Consider the following 21,339-nt stretch of genomic DNA (forward strand, 5'->3'; position numbering starts at 1 on the left):
TACCTCATCCTTCCATTTTGCTTTTAAATGTCCTTATTTCTTCTGAGAAATCCTCACTTCCTGTTCTTCTGTCTGTAACTCCACACAGTAATGTAAGGCTTTCTCCCTGGTGTGGAGTGTCGTGCTCGCCCCCTCCCTTGGAATACAGGAGAGTCAGGACGCTCACTGCATTGCAGATAGAGAAAGGAGCTGTGTGTTAGTGGGCGTCCTGACACTCCTGTATTCCAAGGGAGGGGACGAGCACGACACTCCACACCAGGGAGAAAGCCTCACATTACTGTGTGGAGTTACAGACAGAAGAACAGCAAGTGAGGATTTCTCAGAAGAAATAAGGACATTTAAAAGCAAAATGGAAGGATGAGGTAAGTGAAGGAGGACTGCACTAAGGGAAAGGAAGCGATTTGGGTAAAAAAAATTAAAAATTGTACCTTTACAACCCCTAATTTATATCAATCCACCCTGCTTCTGAAAGCAATGGATTCCACTAGGGCTGCAACTAACAATTATTTTCATAATCGATTAGTTGGCCGATTAATCGGATAATAGCCTTAAAAAAAAAATGCATTTTTAATATTTTTTTGGGCCAATTTGTTGTTGGGCAGATTACAAAACACAAATTGCCGCAAAAACACATTTCATGCTTTTCTGCAGCTTCTCCATTGAAGTATATTGAACCAAAAAAAACAAAAACAAAATAGCACCGTTTTGCGTTAAAAAATCCTCGCCCTTTCCAAATACGCAGCAGCTGAAAAAAAATCATGGATGTGAACGTGTCCCATAGGAAAACATGTAAATGAACTGTAGTGTGTTTCTGCAAAAAGCACCAAAAAACAGAGGTGTGATCCCAGGCTTGAGATGTTTAGTAACATAATGGGGTTAAAAAAACAAAAAAATGTGTACAAAAAGAGCAAATAATCGCTACTGTAAGGGCTTCATTTTTTTACTGTGGGGCAGTGAAAGTATTTACAGTAGCGATTTGCTTTTTTGTACTATAAAGGGCTAATTTTAGTTTTTTTTTTAACCCCATTATGTTACTGGCCGATCGATTATGAAAATTGTAATCGATTAATTTCATAATCAATTAGTTGTTTCGGCCCTAGATTCCACTAGATTTTAATTAGGGGTATCAGAGAAAAAGGGGGCTGAAAACAAATGCCCCCCCACACTATTCACATATTTGTAAAAAAAACATTTATCATTTTCCTTCCACTTCACAATTATGTGCCACTTCACATAAAATCCCAACAAAAATACATTTATGATTTTGGTTGTAACATGACAAAATGTGAACAATTTTAAGGGGTATGAATACTTTTTCTAGGCACTGTACATGTTCAGTTTTTCTTCCTTCTTTTAGCAGGCTGAATGGGGGAAAAAACGGACAGATCCCCACATCAACAAAAACAATGTGTGATGAAAGGATCTCCTCCGCTGCTCTATTGTATTCTGACAGCGAGGACTCCCCTGCCCATCAGAACACACAGATCAGTGCTGCAGCCATTGACTGCAAGTGCCGATCGAATGCTGGATTTGAAGCGAGTGCGAGTGCGAGTTATTGGAGCAGTTTCTGTTGGAGAGAGCAGAACAGTTGGGACTTCACACATTGAACTTCACCAGCTTCCTGCAGAACCGGGCACATTTCAATCCCTGTGTACCCAGATAAACATCTACCTGTGTATAGCACACCATGACAAGTGATGTCACAGAGCAGACACGTGATGTCACAGGGCAGACACGTGATGTCACAGGGCAGACAGGGGATGTCACAGGGCAGACAGGGGATGTCACAGGGCAGACAGGGGATGTCACAGGGCAGACAGGGGATGTCACAGGGCAGACACGTGATGTCACAGGGCAGACACGTGATGTCACAGGGCAGACACGTGATGTCACAGGGCAGACACGTGATGTCACAGGGCAGACACGTGATGTCACAGGGCAGACACGTGATGTCACAGGGCAGACCCGTGATGTCACAGGGCAGACCCGTGATGTCACAGGGCAGACACGTGATGTCACAGAGCAGACACGTGATGTCACAGAGCAGACACGTGATGTCACAGAGCAGACACGTGATGTCACAGAGCAGACACGTGATGTCACAGAGCAGACACGTGATGTCACAGAGCAGACAGGCACCTGATCTCACCTGGCTGAGCCAACCACAGAGCTCCTTCTGGAAAGCAATCTACAGATTTCCCCAAAATATCTAAATTGTCACATAAATCATCACAATACTAAAAAACTAGCAATCACAGCTCCATACGTGGCCGTCCACGTCACAAATATTTCTCTTTACTGAAAACAAACAAAAATTGTCACAACAATATAACCGTTTTTTTTTCCAGTAATGGGGGGGGGGGAGGAGGGATGTTGTCAGTCAGTAATGAGGGGAAAGGAGGGATGTTGTCAGTCAGTAATGAGGGGAAAGGAGGGATGTTGTCAGTCAGTAATGAGGGGAAAGGAGGGATGTTGTCAGTCAGTAATGAGGGGAAAGGAGGGATGTTGTCAGTCAGTAATGAGGGGAAAGGAGGGATGTTGTCAGTCAGTAATGAGGGGAAAGGAGGGATGTTGTCAGTCAGTAATGAGGGGAAAGGAGGGATGTTGTCAGTCAGTAATGAGGGGAAAGGAGGGATGTTGTCAGTCAGTAATGAGGGGAAAGGAGGGATGTTGTCAGTCAGTAATGAGGGGAAAGGAGGGATGTTGTCAGTCAGTAATGAGGGGAAAGGAGGGATGTTGTCAGTCAGTAATGAGGGGAAAAGGAGGGATGTTGTCAGTCAGTAATGAGGGGAAAAGGAGGGATGTTGTCAGTCAGTAATGAGGGGAAAGGAGGGATGTTGTCAGTCAGTAATAAGGGGAAAGGAGGGATGCTGTCAGTCAGTAATGAGGGGAAAGGAGGGATGCTGTCAGTCAGTAATGAGGGGAAAGGAGGGATGCTGTCAGTCAGTAATGAGGGGAAAGGAGGGATGTTGTCAGTCAGTAATGAGGGGAAAGGAGGGATGTTGTCAGTCAGTAATGAGGGGAAAAAGGAGGGATGTTGTCAGTCAGTAATAAGGGGAAAGGAGGGATGCTGTCAGTCAGTAATGAGGGGAAAGGAGGGATGTTGTCAGTCAGTAATGAGGGGAAAGGAGGGATGTTGTCAGTCAGTAATGAGGGGAAAGGAGGGATGTTGTCAGTCAGTAATAAGGGGACAGGAGGGATGCTGTCAGTCAGTAATGAGGGGAAAGGAGGGATGTTCAGTCAGTAATGAGGGGAAAAAGGAGGGATGTTGTCAGTCAGTAATGGGGGAAAAAGGAGGGATGTTGTCAATCAGCGAGGGGGGGGGGGGTCATCTCTAAGCAATGGGAGTTGGGGAGGGGTCTCAGTGATGGGGAAGGGGTGTTGTCAGTGTTGGGGGGGGGAAGGGTTTCAGTGACATGGGGGGGGGTCTCAGTCAGTGTTGGGAGGGGGTCTAAGTTATCAATATGGGGTTCTCAGTGGGGAATATGGGGGCTCAGTCAGTGTTTGGGGAGGGTCTCATTTAGTTATATGTGTAGGGGGGGGGGGTGGTTCTCAGTTTGGAATGGGGGTCTCAGTCAGTGATGGGGGGGGGGGGGTTCTCAGTGATGAGGGGGGTTTGGGGGGTTTGGGGGGTCTCAATTATATTGGGGGAGTGTCAGTCATATGAGGGTATGTCTCGGTCAGTAATAAGGGGGGCATCAGTGTTGAGGGGGGATTCTCAGTTGGGAATGGGGGGGGGGTGTCAGTCAGTAAAATTGGGGGTCTCTGTCAATGATATGAGGGGGCCTCAGTGTTGGGGGGTTCTCGGCTGGAAATTGGGGGGGGGTCTGTCAGTAAAATGGGGGCCTCAGTTTTAGGGGTTCTCAGCTGGAAATTGGGGGTCTGTCAGTAAAATGGGGGTCTCAATGATATGAGAGGGTGTTCTCAGTCAGTGATGAGGGGGCTCTCAGCTGGAAATTTGGGGGTCAGTCAATGATATGAGGGGTGTTCTCAGTCAGTAATGAGGGGGAAAAGGAGGGATGTTGTCAGTCAGTAATGAGGGGGAAAAGGAGGGATGTTGTCAGTCAGTAATGAGGGGGAAAAGGAGGGATGTTGTCAGTCAGTAATGAGGGGGAAAAGGAGGGATGTTGTCAGTCAGTAATGAGGGGGAAAAGGAGGGATGTTGTCAGTCAGTAATGAGGGGGAAAAGGAGGGATGTTGTCAGTCAGTAATGAGGGGGAAAAGGAGGGATGTTGTCAGTCAGTAATGGGGGGGAAAAGGAGGGATGTTGTCAGTCAGTAATGAGGGGGAAAAGGAGGGATGTTGTCAGTCAGTAATGAGGGGGAAAAGGAGGGATGTTGTCAGTCAGTAATGAGGGGGAAAAGGAGGGATGTTGTCAGTCAGTAATGAGGGGGAAAAGGAGGGATGTTGTCAGTCAGTAATGAGGGGGAAAAGGAGGGATGTTGTCAGTCAGTAATGAGGGGGAAAAGGAGGGATGTTGTCAGTCAGTAATGAGGGGGAAAAGGAGGGATGTTGTCAGTCAGTAATGAGGGGGAAAAGGAGGGATGTTGTCAGTCAGTAATGAGGGGGAAAAGGAGGGATGTTGTCAGTCAGTAATGAGGGGGAAAAGGAGGGATGTTGTCAGTCAGTAATGAGGGGGAAAAGGAGGGATGTTGTCAGTCAGTAATGAGGGGGAAAAGGAGGGATGTTGTCAGTCAGTAATGAGGGGGAAAAGGAGGGATGTTGTCAGTCAGTAATGAGGGGGAAAAGGAGGGATGTTGTCAGTCAGTAATGAGGGGGAAAAGGAGGGATGTTGTCAGTCAGTAATGAGGGGGAAAAGGAGGGATGTTGTCAGTCAGTAATGAGGGGGAAAAGGAGGGATGTTGTCAGTCAGTAATGAGGGGGAAAAGGAGGGATGTTGTCAGTCAGTAATGAGGGGGAAAAGGAGGGATGTTGTCAGTCAGTAATGAGGGGGAAAAGGAGGGATGTTGTCAGTCAGTAATGAGGGGGAAAAGGAGGGATGTTGTCAGTCAGTAATGAGGGGGAAAAGGAGGGATGTTGTCAGTCAGTAATGAGGGGGAAAAGGAGGGATGTTGTCAGTCAGTAATGAGGGGGAAAAGGAGGGATGTTGTCAGTCAGTAATGAGGGGGAAAAGGAGGGATGTTGTCAGTCAGTAATGAGGGGGAAAAGGAGGGATGTTGTCAGTCAGTAATGAGGGGGAAAAGGAGGGATGTTGTCAGTCAGTAATGAGGGGGAAAAGGAGGGATGTTGTCAGTCAGTAATGAGGGGGAAAAGGAGGGATGTTGTCAGTCAGTAATGAGGGGGAAAAGGAGGGATGTTGTCAGTCAGTAATGAGGGGGAAAAGGAGGGATGTTGTCAGTCAGTAATGAGGGGGGAAAAGGAGGGATGTTGTCAGTCAGTAATGAGGGGGAAAAGGAGGGATGTTGTCAGTCAGTAATGAGGGGGAAAAGGAGGGATGTTGTCAGTCAGTAATGGGGGGGAAAAGGAGGGATGTTGTCAGTCAGTAATGAGGGGGAAAAGGAGGGATGTTGTCAGTCAGTAATGAGGGGGAAAAGGAGGGATGTTGTCAGTCAGTAATGAGGGGGAAAAGGAGGGATGTTGTCAGTCAGTAATGAGGGGGAAAAGGAGGGATGTTGTCAGTCAGTAATGAGGGGGAAAAGGAGGGATGTTGTCAGTCAGTAATGAGGGGGAAAAGGAGGGATGTTGTCAGTCAGTAATGAGGGGGAAAAGGAGGGATGTTGTCAGTCAGTAATGAGGGGGAAAAGGAGGGATGTTGTCAGTCAGTAATGAGGGGGAAAAGGAGGGATGTTGTCAGTCAGTAATGAGGGGGAAAAGGAGGGATGTTGTCAGTCAGTAATGAGGGGGAAAAGGAGGGATGTTGTCAGTCAGTAATGAGGGGGAAAAGGAGGGATGTTGTCAGTCAGTAATGAGGGGGAAAAGGAGGGATGTTGTCAGTCAGTAATGAGGGGGAAAAGGAGGGATGTTGTCAGTCAGTAATGAGGGGGAAAAGGAGGGATGTTGTCAGTCAGTAATGAGGGGGAAAAGGAGGGATGTTGTCAGTCAGTAATGAGGGGGAAAAGGAGGGATGTTGTCAGTCAGTAATGAGGGGGAAAAGGAGGGATGTTGTCAGTCAGTAATGAGGGGGAAAAGGAGGGATGTTGTCAGTCAGTAATGAGGGGGAAAAGGAGGGATGTTGTCAGTCAGTAATGAGGGGGAAAAGGAGGGATGTTGTCAGTCAGTAATGAGGGGGAAAAGGAGGGATGTTGTCAGTCAGTAATGAGGGGGAAAAGGAGGGATGTTGTCAGTCAGTAATGAGGGGAAAGGAGGGATGTTGTCAGTCAGTAATGAGGGGGAAAAGGAGGGATGTTGTCAGTCAGTAATGAGGGGGAAAAGGAGGGATGTTGTCAGTCAGTAATGAGGGGGGAAAGGAGGGATGTTGTCAGTCAGTAATGAGGGGGAAAAGGAGGGATGTTGTCAGTCAGTAATGAGGGGGAAAAGGAGGGATGTTGTCAGTCAGTAATGAGGGGGAAAAGGAGGGATGTTGTCAGTCAGTAATGAGGGGGAAAAGGAGGGATGTTGTCAGTCAGTAATGAGGGGGAAAAGGAGGGATGTTGTCAGTCAGTAATGAGGGGGAAAAGGAGGGATGTTGTCAGTCAGTAATGAGGGGGAAAAGGAGGGATGTTGTCAGTCAGTAATGAGGGGGAAAAGGAGGGATGTTGTCAGTCAGTAATGAGGGGGAAAAGGAGGGATGTTGTCAGTCAGTAATGAGGGGGAAAAGGAGGGATGTTGTCAGTCAGTAATGAGGGGGAAAAGGAGGGATGTTGTCAGTCAGTAATGAGGGGGAAAAGGAGGGATGTTGTCAGTCAGTAATGAGGGGGAAAAGGAGGGATGTTGTCAGTCAGTAATGAGGGGGAAAAGGAGGGATGTTGTCAGTCAGTAATGAGGGGGAAAAGGAGGGATGTTGTCAGTCAGTAATGAGGGGGAAAAGGAGGGATGTTGTCAGTCAGTAATGAGGGGGAAAAGGAGGGATGTTGTCAGTCAGTAATGAGGGGGAAAAGGAGGGATGTTGTCAGTCAGTAATGAGGGGAAAAGGAGGGATGTTGTCAGTCAGTAATGAGGGGGAAAAGGAGGGATGTTGTCAGTCAGTAATGAGGGGGAAAAGGAGGGATGTTGTCAGTCAGTAATGAGGGGGAAAAGGAGGGATGTTGTCAGTGAGTAATGAGGGGGAAAAGGAGGGATGTTGTCAGTCAGTAATGAGGGGGAAAAGGAGGGATGTTGTCAGTCAGTAATGAGGGGGAAAAGGAGGGATGTTGTCAGTCAGTAATGAGGGGGAAAAGGAGGGATGTTGTCAGTCAGTAATGAGGGGGAAAAGGAGGGATGTTGTCAGTCAGTAATGAGGGGGAAAAGGAGGGATGTTGTCAGTCAGTAATGAGGGGGAAAAGGAGGGATGTTGTCAGTCAGTAATGAGGGGGAAAAGGAGGGATGTTGTCAGTCAGTAATGAGGGGGAAAAGGAGGGATGTTGTCAGTCAGTAATGAGGGGGAAAAGGAGGGATGTTGTCAGTCAGTAATGAGGGGGAAAAGGAGGGATGTTGTCAGTCAGTAATGAGGGGGAAAAGGAGGGATGTTGTCAGTCAGTAATGAGGGGGAAAAGGAGGGATGTTGTCAGTCAGTAATGAGGGGGAAAAGGAGGGATGTTGTCAGTCAGTAATGAGGGGGAAAAGGAGGGATGTTGTCAGTCAGTAATGAGGGGGAAAAGGAGGGATGTTGTCAGTCAGTAATGAGGGGGAAAAGGAGGGATGTTGTCAGTCAGTAATGAGGGGGGAAAAGGAGGGATGTTGTCAGTCAGTAATGAGGGGGAAAAGGAGGGATGTTGTCAGTCAGTAATGAGGGGGAAAAGGAGGGATGTTGTCAGTCAGTAATGAGGGGGAAAAGGAGGGATGTTGTCAGTCAGTAATGAGGGGGAAAAGGAGGGATGTTGTCAGTCAGTAATGAGGGGGAAAAGGAGGGATGTTGTCAGTCAGTAATGAGGGGGAAAAGGAGGGATGTTGTCAGTCAGTAATGAGGGGGAAAAGGAGGGATGTTGTCAGTCAGTAATGAGGGGAAAGGAGGGATGTTGTCAGTCAGTAATGAGGGGACAGGAGGGATGTTGTCAGTCAGTAATGAGGGGACAGGAGGGATGTTGTCAGTCAGTAATGAGGGGAAAGGAGGGATGTTGTCAGTCAGTAATGAGGGGGAAAAGGAGGGATGTTGTCAGTCAGTAATGAGAGGGAAAAGGAGGGATGTTGTCAGTCAGTAATGGGGGGAAAAAGGAGGGATGTTGTCAGTCAGTAATGGGGGGAAAAAAGAGGGATGTTGTCAGTCAGTAATGGGGGGAAAAAAGAGGGATGTTGTCAGTCAGTAATGGGGGGAAAAAGGAGGGATGTTGTCAGTCAGTAATGGGGGGAAAAAGGAGGGATGTTGTCAGTCAGTAATGGGGGGAAAAAGGAGGGATGTTGTCAGTCAGTAATGGGGGAAAAAGGAGGGATGTTGTCAGTCAGTAATGAGGGGAAAGGAGGGATGTTGTCAGTCAGTAATGGGGGGGAAAAGGAGGGATGTTGTCAGTCAGTAATGGGGGGAAAAAGGAGGGATGTTGTCAGTCAGTAATGAGGGGAAAGGAGGGATGTTGTCAGTCAGTAATGAGGGGGAAAAGGAGGGATGTTGTCAGTCAGTAATGGGGGGGAAAAGGAGGGATGTTGTCAGTCAGTAATGGGGGGAAAAAGGAGGGATGTTGTCAGTCAGTAATGAGGGGAAAAGGAGGGATGTTGTCGGTCAGTAATGAGGGATGTTGTCGGTCAGTAATGAGGGGAAAGGAGGGATGTTGTCAGTCAGTAATGAGGGGAAAAAGGAGGGATGTTGTCAGTCAGTAATGAGGGGAAAAGGAGGGATGTTGTCAGTCAGTAATGGGGGGGAAAAGGAGGGATGTTGTCAGTCAGTAATGAGGGGAAAGGAGGGATGTTGTCAGTCAGTAATGGGGGGGAAAAGGAGGGATGTTGTCAGTCAGTAATGGGGGGAAAAAGGAGGGATGTTGTCAGTAATGGGGGGAAAAAAGGAAGGATGTTGTCAGTCAGTAATGAGGGAAAAAAGGAGGGATGTTGTCAGTCAGTAATGGGGGGGAAAAGGAGGGATGTTGTCAATCAGTGATGGGGGGGGGGGGGGGTCATCTCTAAGCAATGGAAGTTGGGGAGGGGTCTCAGTGATGGGGAAGGGGTGTTGTCAGTGTTGGGGGGGGGGGAAGGGTTTCAGTGACATGGGGGGGGGTCTCAGTCAGTGTTGGGAGGGGGTCCAAGTTATCAATATGGGGTTCTCAGTGGGGAATGAGGGGTCTCAGTCAGTGTTTGGGGAGGGTCTCATATAGTGATATGTGTAGGGGGGGGGGGGGGGGGTTCTCAGTTTGGAATGGGGGTCTCAGTCAGTGATGGGGGGGGGTTCTCAGTGATGAGGGGGGTTCTCAGTGATGAGGGGGGTTTGGGGGGGGGTCTCAATTATATTGGGGGAGTGTCAGTCATATGAGGGTATGTCTCGGTCAGTAATAAGGGGGGCGTCAGTGTTGGGGGGATTCTCAGTTGGGAATGGGGGGGGGGGGTGTCAGTCAGTAAAATTGGGGGTCTCTGTCAATGATATGAGGGGGCCTCAGTGTTGGGGGGTTCTCAGCTGGAAATTGGGGGTCTGTCAGTAAAATGGGGGCCTCAGTTTTAGGGGTTCTCAGCTGGAAATTGGGGGTCTGTTAGTAAAATGGGGGTCTCAATGATATGAGGGGGTGTTCTCAGTCAGTGATGAGGGGGCTCTCAGCTGGAAATTTGGGGGTCTGTCAGTAAAATGGGGGGTGTCAGTGTTGGGGGGTCTCAATCAATGATATGAGGGGGTGTTCTCAGTGTTGGGGGGGTCTCGGCTGGAAATTGGGGGTCTGTCAGTAAAATGGGGGGTGTCAGTCAATGATATGAGGGGGTGTTCTCAGTCAGAGATGAGGGGGTCTCAGTGTTGGGGGGTCTCGGCTGGAAATTGGGGGATCTGTCAGTAAAATGGGGGGTGTCAGTCAATATGAGGGGTGTTCTCAGTCAGAGATGAGGGGGGATCTCAGCTGGAAATTTGTGGGGTCTGTCAGTAAAATGGGGGGTGTCAGTGTTGGGGGGTCTGTCAGTCAATGATATGAGGGGGTGTTCTCTGTCAGTGTAGGGGGGAGGGGGGTCTCAGTGTTGGGGGGTCTCAGCTGGAAATTGGGGGTGTCAGTGCTGGGGGGTGTTCTCAGTCAGTGATGAGGGGGCTCTCAGCTGGAAATTGGGGGTCTGTCAGTAAATGATATGAGGGGTGTTCTCAGTCAGAGATGAGGGGGTCTCAGTGTTGGGGGGTCTCGGCTGGAAATTGTGGGGTGTCAGTGTTAGGGGGGGTTCCGTCAATGATAAGAGGGGGTGTTCTCTGTCAGTATAGGGGGGAGGGGGGTCTCAGTCAGTGTCGGTGGTTGGGGGGGGAGGGGAGGTGATGTTTCCCGCGCAGTCAGTGTCGCAGAGCCCTGGATGGCGCACACATAGGCCAGAGCCCCGGGGATGATATACGGTGTCTCCCGGTGAAGTTCCCGGGACGGACTCTGGTGGGAGAAGCAGCAACAAGTGTCCGGGACAGGAGCGGGGGGGGCGGGGATGTCCCGGTAGGGGGGGGGACGAAGGCCCGCCAAAGCCAGGACTGCCTCCCTCAGCCCGGGTCAATGGGGGGGAGGGGGGAATGTTTCTCTGAGTTTTCTCCTTACCTCCGCCATATTTGCCGTACTGTCGGGTCACATCGCGGGTCAGCGGAGGAGCCCGGATGAAGGCGGAAGCGGCCGGAGCTGTGACCACCAGAGGGCGCAACCAATCGGGAAGCGGCGGAGGGCGCGGACTGGAGGGGGCGTGGCCTCCGCCATTCGGCGAGCGGGAGGGGGCCGGGCCGCCAGGGGGTGGGCGGGACCTCGGCGTCGCCATAGAGACACAGACGCGTCCGAAGGAAGATCCTGATGAGGGGAGAGATCGGCGGAACCGGCAACATGTCCGGCCCGGTCCGGAGCAGGGCACACCCGCCGGGGGCCAGCGTGTAAGTGTGATCCCTTATACAATGGTTTTATCTCAGCAAACGTGACTCTCAGCAAACATTCACTGCTGGATACCAACCTCTTCCATTCACATCACATGGAGCTGGAAGATTCACCTGCAGCGAATGTCACATTCACTCCATTATAAAAATGTCCATAAAGAGCACCTGTCACCCCCTTATGTGATCACTGCCAGTCCAGTTGTGTTTTTTTTTTGTTTGTTTCCATGGTAACCGGCACATTTTAGGCCTGAAGATTAGTTCAAACCCCAAAACATTTTTATTTTCTGAAATCGGAGACCTTTTAGGATGAAAATTACAACAGAACTGAAGGAAAAACAGTAAGAGAAGTGCCCCCATTGGGGAGATTTCCCTTCACTTCCTGTCTCATAGACACAACAGGAAGTGAGAGGAAATCCCTCCAAAGTGAGGGAATCCCTGGTTGTCACCAGAACTAGTGTCCCCACGCCGCGTAAATTCAAATCTGCGCCGGCGTATCTACTTCCTGTATTCAGAAAGCAAGATACGCCGACATTAGCCTAAGATACGACTGGCATAAGTCTCTTACGCCGTCGTATCTTATAGGGTGCATTCTGACGCTGGCCGCTAGGGGCGCTTCCGTTGTTGTCGGCGTAGAATATGCTAATTACCTAGATACGCCGATTCACAAACGTACGTACGCCCGTCGCAATGTATTTACGTTGTTTACGTTAGGCTTTTTCGGGGTAAGGTTGCTCCTGCTATTAGGAGGCGCAGCCAATGTTAGGTATGGACGTCGTTCCCGCTTAGAAATTTGAATTTTTTACGATGTTTGCGTAAGTCGTTCGCGAATAGGGCTGGACGTAATTTACGTTCACGTCGAAACCAATACGTCGTTGCGCCGTACTTGGAAGCAATGCACACTGGGATATGTACACGGACGGCACATGCGCCGTCCGTAAAAAACGTCAATCACGTCAGGTCATCATACATTTACATAAAACACGCCCCCCCTTCCACATTTGAATTATGCGCGCTTACGCCGGCCCCATTTACGCTACGCCGCCGCAACTTACGGAGCAAGTGCTTTGTGAATACAGCTCCTGTAAGTTACGGCGGTGTAGCGTAAATGCGATACGCTACGCCGCCGTATCATTGCGCGCCCCTACGTGAATCTACCCCATACTGTATATACTCGCATAGTAAAATGCACATTTTAGGCCTGAAGATTACTTCAAACCCCCCAACGCATTTTTATTTTGAAAAGCAGAATAAAAGATAAAGTAGAACCGAAGAAAAAAAAAAACGCCAGGGAGGTTTATAATCACCACCAGCTTGTTTGATTTTCGCCATCTGTGTCCCCATTGGGGAGATTGTCCTTCATTTCCTGTCCCATACCCCAAACAGGAAGTGAGAGGGAATCCCTGGCTGTCACCAAAACTAGTGTCCCCATGGGAAGATTTCCACCCCTATTCCTGTTCTGGTGACAACACAACATTTGGGATTTTATTTCACTCTCGGTGATAACAGTAAACAGGACAAATAGAGAGAAGGGGGGGAGGGATCTCCCTAACATGGGCACAGACTACAATAAAAAATAAAAGGGGGTCTTTAGACTGACACCCCGCACCACCGATCGCCGCGCTGCGCGCCCCCACGGGCGCGCGCCGGCATCAAATCCTGCAGGACGTCAATAGACGTCCAGTCGGGATTTCACAACCACTTCCCGGACGTCAATTGTCCACTGACCGGACAGGAAGTGGTTAAGGAGGATTCGTTTCATCTCCGTGTATCACCTGAGGACAGTCCCATCACTGGGTTTATAGAAGGGTAGGCCGTATGAACGAGGCTTTACTGCCTGTCTGTAAGGGCCCGTAAAGAGTGTCAGCCGGTCATATACCCCACTTTTATATAGGGGTGAATTTATTACTACAATTGCAGCACTTATTTTATTTTTGTTTTTATTTTTTTCAGGCCTAAAATGGTTTCACAGGTGAAGAAAATCATCAGTATGTCCAGTTTCGTCAACCAGAGCAGGATCAACCGCAGCATGATGGGGAGCAGGAGAAGTATAAGTATTCACGCCGACAGCAGAGTCATGGATAAGAACTTGGCGCTCGCTGGGAAACAATCCATACCGGTCAGTAAAGGGAAACGAATTATGTTCTAATAAACGTAGTACGTGGTAATATGGCATGTATGGAGGGGTCTGAATGAGGGGTCCTCAAATGATTGATTGATTGATTTTTGAGCTTAGTTAGGCGCCAAATGCCCACTGTGAAGTGAGCGTCTAAGCGCCGCTGGTGAGATGTAACTTTGAATCAATCCGTGGTGAGGAAGAGAGAGAAAAGAGAAGATGATCCAGCCCAAAATGTGTTGTCACCCTGTGGACATAGATATTTATTTTCTGAAGCAGCAAGCTGTGGAAAGGTCAGAGATAAATCTGTATTGAAAGTTTTACTACATGATTTTTTACATTTTAATATATAGTAGTAATACCTTCAACCAGCCATTCTCAACCAGGGTTCCATGGGACTCTAAGGTTCCTCCAGAGGTTGCTAGGGGTTCCTTCAGTGCTGATTGACTTCCCATATGATGGTACCTGAAGAGGTCCAGGGCCAATGCTACGTGGCAGAGACAGTGATATTATACCAATCATTCATTTAACTGTCTGTGAAGAGGGCATTCTGATCACCAATGTAAGGAACATTCTTCCCACTGATCACCAATGTAAGGAGCATTCTTCTCACTGATCACCAATGTAAGGGACATTCTTCCCACTGATCACCAATGTAAGGAGCATTCTTCCCACTGATCACCAATGTAAGGAACATTCTTCCCACTGATCACCAATGTAAGGAACATTCTTCTCACTGATCACCAACGTAAGGAACATTCTTCCCACTGATCACCAATGTAAGGAACATTCTTCTCACTGATCACCAACGTAAGGAACATTCTTCCCACTGATCACCAATGTAAGGAGCATTCTTCCCACTGATCACCAATGTAAGGAACATTCTTCCCACTGACCACCAATGTAAGGAGCATTCTTCTCACTGATCACCAATGTAAGGAGCATTCTTCTCACTGATCACCAATGTAAGGAACATTCTTCCCACTGATCACCAATGTAAGGAACATTCTTCCCACTGATCACCAATGTAAGGAACATTCTTCCCACTGATCACCAATGTAAGGAACATTCTTCCCACTGATCACCAATGTAAGGAGCATTCTTCCCACTGATCACCAATGTAAGGAACATTCTTCCCACTGACCACCAATGTAAGGAGCATTCTTCTCACTGATCACCAATGTAAGGAGCATTCTTCTCACTGATCACCAATGTAAGGAACATTATTCCCACTGATCACCAATGTAAGGAACATTCTTCCCACTGATCACCAATGTAAGGAACATTCTTCCCACTGATCACCAATGTAAGGAACATTCTTCTCACTGATCACCAATGTAAGGAACATTCTTCTCACTGATCACCAATGTAAGGAACATTCTTCCCACTGATCACCAATGTAAGGAACATTCTTCTCACTGATCACCAATGTAAGGAACATTCTTCCCACTGATCACCAATGTAAGGGACATTCTTCCCACTGACCACCAATGTAAGGAGCATTCTTCCCACTGATCACCAATGTAAGGGACATTCTTCTCACTGATCACCAATGTAAGGAACATTCTTCTCACTGATCACCAACGTAAGGAACATTCTTCCCACTGATCACCAATGTAAGGAGCATTCTTCCCACTGATCACCAATGTAAGGGACATTCTTCTCACTGATCACCAATGTAAGGAACATTCTTCTCACTGATCACCAATGTAAGGAGAATTCTTCCCACTGATCACCAATGTAAGGAACATTCTTCTCACTGATCACCAATGTAAGGGACATTCTTCCCACTGATCACCAATGTAAGGAACATTCTTCTCACTGATCACCAATGTAAGGAACATTCTTCCCACTGATCACCAATGTAAGGGACATTCTTCCCACTGATCACCAATGTAAGGGACATTCTTCCCACTGATCACCAATGTAATGAACATTCTTCCCACTGATCACCAATGTAAGGAGCATTCTTCCCACTGATCACCAATGTAAGGGACATTCTTCTCACTGATCACCAATGTAAGGAACAATCTTCTCACTGATCACCAATGTAAGGGGCATTCCTCCCACTGATCACCAATGTAAGGAACATTCTTCCCACTGATCACCAATGTAAGGAGCATTCTTCCCACTGATCACCAATGTAAGGGGCATTCTCCATATTGATCACCAATGTAAGGAACATTCTTCCCACTGATCACCAATGTAAGGAACATTCTTCCCACTGATCACCAATGTAATATAATAAATGTTTGTTTTTGGGTTTAATATTGCTTTAAGGGCGAGGCTCAGGCTCCATTCACATCTAGGCGGACGAAATTGCGGCGTTTTGTCGCCGCAAATCGCGGTACAAATAGCGGCGTTTTGTACCGCGATTTGCGGCGACAAAACGCTGGTATTGTCCGCCTAGATGTGCCCCAGATTGACCCCCTCTATGGAGATGCTTCCCATCTCCTAGCCGAACGACGCCTGAAAAAAAGGTCCGGGACCTTTTTTCAGGCGGCAGGCGTCCGGCGTTCGGCGTGGAGATGTGAACCATCTCCATAGAGGGAAATGTGTTTCCAGCCCTCTGGCGGCAGCGGCGTAGCGCTACAGGCGTAAAAACGCCTAGATGTGAATGGGGGCTAAAACTTCTTTGGTTTTATTTCATTTTCTCAGGTTTTCGATGAGGAGGGCAATGATGTCACTCCTCGGTCACTATTCCAAGCAGAGCCTGGCACCACAGCCACCAAGCAAAGCAAACTGTTTACCACGCCAGATGCTTCTGGTATAACCGCATCAGATATCTTCTCCACCATGTCCCTCCAGCAGACGGGATTTATCTCCAGTTTCGTCGGACCATTTTCAAGGTGCTTTAATTTTTTTCTTATTGCATTTGTAAAAAAGTAAAGCAGCTCTGTAACTAAACGAATTGTTTAAAAAAAACTGTCTTGTTCAGGGAGTGTACAATACTGTATGCCCATGAAGGGCCATGTTTGCCCACATAGGGTGCGCAGGTGTTCCCTGCATCCGCAAGCAGGAAGTCCCATTTACAGTCCCTTTAAAAAGTATTCATACCCCTTGAAATTGTCCACATTTTTTTCATGTTACAACCAAAAATTTAAATGTATTTTATTGGGATTTTATGTTATGTTACAAAGTGGATAAATGGTTTTCATTTTTTTTTTACAAATAAATATGTGAAAAGTGTGGGGGGTACATTTGTATGGCGCCCCCCGGAGTCAATACTTTGTAGAACCTCCTTTCTCTGCAATTACAGCTGCAAGTCTTTTTGGGGATGTCTCTACCAGCTTTGCACATCTAGAGAGGGACATTTCTGCCCATTCTTCTTCTTTGTAAAATATCTCAAGCTGTCAGATTGGATGGAGAGCGTCTGTGAACGGCAATTTTCAAGTCTTGCCACAGATTCTCAATGTGATTTAGGTCTGGACTGTGATTGGGCCATTCTAACACATGAATATGCTTTGAGCTAAACCATTCTATTGTAGCTCTGGCTGTATGTTTAGGGTCGTTGTCCTTCTGGAAGGTGAACCTCCGCCCCAGTCTCAAGTCTTTTGCACACTCTGACAGGTTTTCTTCTAAGATTTCCCTGTATTTAGCTCCATCCATCTTCCCATCAACTCTGACCAGCTTCCCTGTCCCTGCTGAAGAAAAGCATCCTCACAACATGATGCTGCCACCACCATGTTTCACGGTGGGGATAGTGTTTTCAGGGTAATGTGCAGTGTTTATTTTCCGCCACACATAGCGTTTTGCTTTTAGGCCAAAAAGTTTGATTTTGATCTCATCTGACCAGAGCACCTTCTTCCACATGTTTGCTGTGTCCCCCACATGGCTTCTTACAAACTGCAAACGGGAATTCTTTTGGCTTTCTTTCCACAATGTCTTTCTTCTTGTCACTCTTCCATAAAGGGCAGATTTGTGGAGAGCACAACTAATGCCCTATACACACGATCGGTTCGTCTGATGAAAACGGACCGATGGACCGTTTTCATCGGATGAACCGATCGTGTGTGGGCCCCATCAGTTTTTTTTCCCATCGGTGAAAAAAAATAGAACCTGTTTTAAAAATTTCGTATGGTTAAAAAACCGATCAGGTATAAATCGGCAGCTAAGTTTGCTAAACCCTTGCAGCCTTTGTAATTAGCAAGGAGAAGAACGTTTTTCTTTCTCTACAAAAGTTTATCTATATAGATGAGCATATGGTGTCTGTACCAAGGAAAAAATTCCAAAGCAGAGAACAGAAGCTGCACAAATGTGCCACATAAACCTTGTTAAGGAATGATATAAATATATTAGCCAATTTTTAAAAAGCAGAACTCCAGGCAGATATAATTTGCATAAATGAATGCAGCTCTGTATTTTTTTCATACATCCCTGTGTGTCCCCTTCCCCTGATTTATAAATACTAGGGGCCACAGATTCAGGTACCTTGGGCGTATCTCTGCGGCGGCATAACGTATCCGATTTACGTTACGCCGCCGCAAGTTTTTCAGGCAAGTGCTTTATTCACAAAGCACTTGCCTCTAAAGTTGCGGCGGCGTAGCGTAAATCACCCAGCAGAATTCAAATTCGGCGGGTAGGGGGTGTGTATCATTTAAATGAAGCGCGTCCCCGCGCCGAACGAACTGCGCATGCGCCGTCCGTAAAATATCCCAGTGTGCATTGCTCCAAATGACGTCGCAAGGACGTCATTGGTTTCGACGTGAACGTAAATGACGTCCAGCCCCATTCACGGACGACTTACGCAAACGATGTAACTTTTTAAAATTTTGACGCGGGAACGACGGCCATACTTAACATTGGCTGCGCCCCATATAGCAGGGGCAACTTTACGCCGGGAAAAGCCTAACGTAAACGTCGTAACTTTACTGCGTCGGCCGCGCGTACGTTCGGGAATTTGTGCATCTAGCTAATTTGCATACTCGACGTGGAAATTGACGGAAGCGCCACCTAGCGGGGGGGGGGGGGGGAAATTGCAGTTTAGATCCAACGGCGTAAGAGACTTACGCTTGTCGGATCTAATGGATATCTATGCGTAACTGATTCTAAGAATCAGTCGCATAGATACGACGGGCCATATTAGGACATACGACGGCGTACATGGCGCTGCGCCGTCGTAAGTCCTTTGAGAATCTGGGCCTAGCAGTGTAAGCACCTGAATTTGACTTCGTATCAGGCTTTTGCAGTCCCTGTAGAGCAGAGCTCAGGCCAAGAGTTGCAGAAGCAGTGCAAGGAGCCAATCAGTTGTGCAGCAGTGCAAAGTGCATGCTGATAGGAGGAGAAAGCAAGCATAACAGAGATGAGCTCATCAATCTATTGTTTCTCCTATCATTGTCCAATCACAGGGTGGGGGAGGGATTAGACCTTTAAGGGTTACTGAAATAGAGAAAAATCAAGTCTTCTCCCCTGCTAGACAGGGCTGTTCTATGTGGCAGAGCTGTGTAAATCTCAGAACTGGACTGACAGAAATTCAAATCCTTTTAATGAGTAAAACAATCGGTGTGCAACGATCGGTGGTGCGCTGTGTCCCTTGGACACAACGCATCACCGATCAGGGTAAAGAGCCAATGATGAAGCTGTGAAAAGCCCATAACTGGCTTTCCAGTTACAGGGGACATCTACATTGATAATCAGTGCCCTGATTATGAGTGCAGCCCCATCACTGCAACATATCAGTGCCGCCTTATCAGTGAAGCCTCATCGTTGACCATCAGTGCCCATCAGTGCAGCTTATCAGTGCTCATTAGTGCCCATCAATGCAGCCTCATCAGTGCAGATCAAAGCAGCATATCAGTGGCAGTCAGTGCAGCCTCATCAGTGCCCATCAATGCAGCCTACCAGTGCCCACCATTGCAGCCTATCAGTGGCAATCAGTGCAGCTTATCAGTGCTCATTAGTGCTCATCAGTGCCCATCAATGCAGCCTATCAGTGCAGCCTCATCAGTGCCGATCAAATCAGCATATCAGTGGCAGTCAGTGGAGCCTCATCAGTGCCCACCAATGCAGCCTACCAGTGGCAATCAGTGCAGCTCTATCAGTGCCCACCATTGCAGCCTATCAGTGCCCACCATTGCAGCCTACCGGTGCCCATCAGTGCAGCCTCATCATTGGCCATCAGTGCAGTCTCATCAGTGCCCATCAATGCAGCCTACCAGTGCCTCCTAATCAGCGCACATCGGTGAAGAAGAAAACTTACTTATTTGCAAAATTGTACAAAGAAAATATATATTTTTTCAAACTTTTCTATATTTTTTAGTTTGTTTAGCAAAAAATTTAAAACCCAGTGGTGTTTAAATACCACCAAAAGAAAACTCTATCTGTCTCAAAATAATGATAACAATTTCATATGGGTGCAGCGATGCATGGCCACGCAATTGTCCATCAAAAGGTGACAGCACTGAAAGCTGAAAATTGGCCTGGGCAGGAAGGGGGTGAATGCACCCGGTAAGTGGTAATTTGTGTATTTAGTTGTTTGTCTGGAGTTCAGCTTTTATGCTTATAGTGGGTTATATATATTGTATATAAAACATTTTTAAAAACCTATTCGGTCACTTTTAAACAGGTCAACTTTTGCGGGCAGCGGTATGGGTATGTCTATGACCAGTCAGGATCCGGAATCATTATCGGAATATGCAGAAGAACAAGCACCCGGACGTGACAGGGGACCCAGCGTGACTGGTAAAGCTACCTTTAATAATGGTCTTCACTTACAGCTTATAGTGGTGGAGGCTCCATGGACCTCTATCCCGTAAGCTGCCAGAGCAATTACCGTGTATACACTCGAGTATAAGCCGACCCGAATATAAACCGAGGCACCTAATTTTACCACAAAAAACTGGGAAAACGTATTGACTCGAGTATAAGCCTAGGGTGTCCATCTGCATGCCTCACTGTGCCTAACTTTGCCTCACTGTGTCCATGGGCATGCCTCACTGTGCCCATGCCTCACTGTGCCCATGCCTCACTGTCTGTGCCCATGCCTCACTGTCTGTGTCCATGCCTCACTGTGTCCATGCCTCACTGTGTCCATGCCTCACTGTGTCCATGCCTCACTGTGCCCATGCCTCACTGTGCCCATGCCTCACTGTGTCCATGACTAGACTGACGTTTAACATGGGTGTCTATGAAAGGGGTGCCTGACTTTGAAAAATCGGTGCTCCCCAGCCGTAGGTCCCCCAGAAGAAGGGGGACCTACTGCGTAGGTCCCCCAGACAACAAATTTAGCAAACTTGTAGACGAGAAATGGGGCTACATGTGTGCCAAGTTCCGAGTCCAGGGGACCTACAACCGGCCCGTACCGTGTCCCCAAAGTCACCGGAGAAATTACTGTTTAACATGGGAGTCTATGGAAGGGGTGCCTGGCTTTGAAAAATCGGTGCTCCCCAGCCGTAGCTCCCCCAGACAACAAACTTTGTGGGACTACATGTGTGCCAAGTTTGGGGTCCAGGGGACCTACGGCCGGCCAGTACCGGATCCCCAAATTCTGGGAGATCAGGCGCAAAAAGTGCTGAAAAATTTAGCTTATACTCTTTTTGTCACACACATCAAGGGGTCAAACATAATTGACCTTCAGATACTGTTTTGGTTTCTTTGTATGTATGGATTGCATGGGTTGTTACCGACGTGGTGAAAATTTCATGTCAATAGCACCTTTAGAAATATAAACCCAGAATTGTGTTTTTTCACAGCTTCTTACACGAGGAAGGAAGAGATCAAAGAACAGCCAAAGGAAGAGGAAGATTTGGATAAGACGGTCAATGTGCACCTAACGGAGACCGAGACAATATGGCTGCTAGACATGCCTGTGGCTGTGATCGCCGCTGATTCTGAGGAAGCTGAGATAGTCAAGTATAAGAATTTAAAATACATTCCTAATATTTATTACAGGCATTTATATAGTCCTCACGGGCAACAACCTTCTCGACCCCCTACAGTCCGGCTCCCATACACAGCATTCCACTAAAACTGGCCTACTAAAACTCACCAATGACCTACTAAGTGCTAAAACCAATGGCCAACACTCCATACTCCTAGACCTCTCTGCTGCCTTCGACACAGTTGACCACCTGCTCCTCCTCAGCAAACTGCACTCCCTTGGTGTCCGTGATTCTGCTTTACCCTG

General features: G+C 47.7%; 2 protein-coding genes across 5 annotated transcripts in view; one reads left to right on the forward strand and one right to left on the reverse strand.

Annotated features, from left to right (window-relative positions):
- The window catches only part of MIER1 (MIER1 transcriptional regulator), a 53,280-nt gene extending 42,373 nt beyond the window's left edge, over positions 1 to 10,907 (reverse strand). For all 4 annotated transcript variants that reach the window (XM_040360751.1, XM_040360750.1, XM_040360749.1 and 1 more), the window contains exon 1: positions 10,782 to 10,907. In XM_040360751.1, coding sequence (XP_040216685.1) covers positions 10,782 to 10,790 — 9 coding nt within the window. In that variant the 5' untranslated portion in view covers positions 10,791 to 10,907. The remainder of the gene's footprint in view (positions 1 to 10,781) is intronic.
- A 73-nt stretch (positions 10,908 to 10,980) lies between these two features.
- The window catches only part of DNAI4 (dynein axonemal intermediate chain 4), a 44,387-nt gene continuing 34,028 nt past the window's right edge, over positions 10,981 to 21,339 (forward strand). The window contains exons 1-5 of the mRNA XM_040360753.1: positions 10,981 to 11,101; positions 13,052 to 13,217; positions 15,873 to 16,063; positions 19,780 to 19,895; positions 20,906 to 21,065. Of these exons, the coding sequence (XP_040216687.1) occupies positions 11,025 to 11,101; positions 13,052 to 13,217; positions 15,873 to 16,063; positions 19,780 to 19,895; positions 20,906 to 21,065 (710 nt within the window). The 5' untranslated portion in view covers positions 10,981 to 11,024. The remainder of the gene's footprint in view (positions 11,102 to 13,051; positions 13,218 to 15,872; positions 16,064 to 19,779; positions 19,896 to 20,905; positions 21,066 to 21,339) is intronic.

The sequence above is a fragment of the Rana temporaria genome, chromosome 7, assembly GCF_905171775.1.
Source record: "Rana temporaria chromosome 7, aRanTem1.1, whole genome shotgun sequence".
Taxonomy (NCBI): domain Eukaryota; kingdom Metazoa; phylum Chordata; class Amphibia; order Anura; family Ranidae; genus Rana; species Rana temporaria.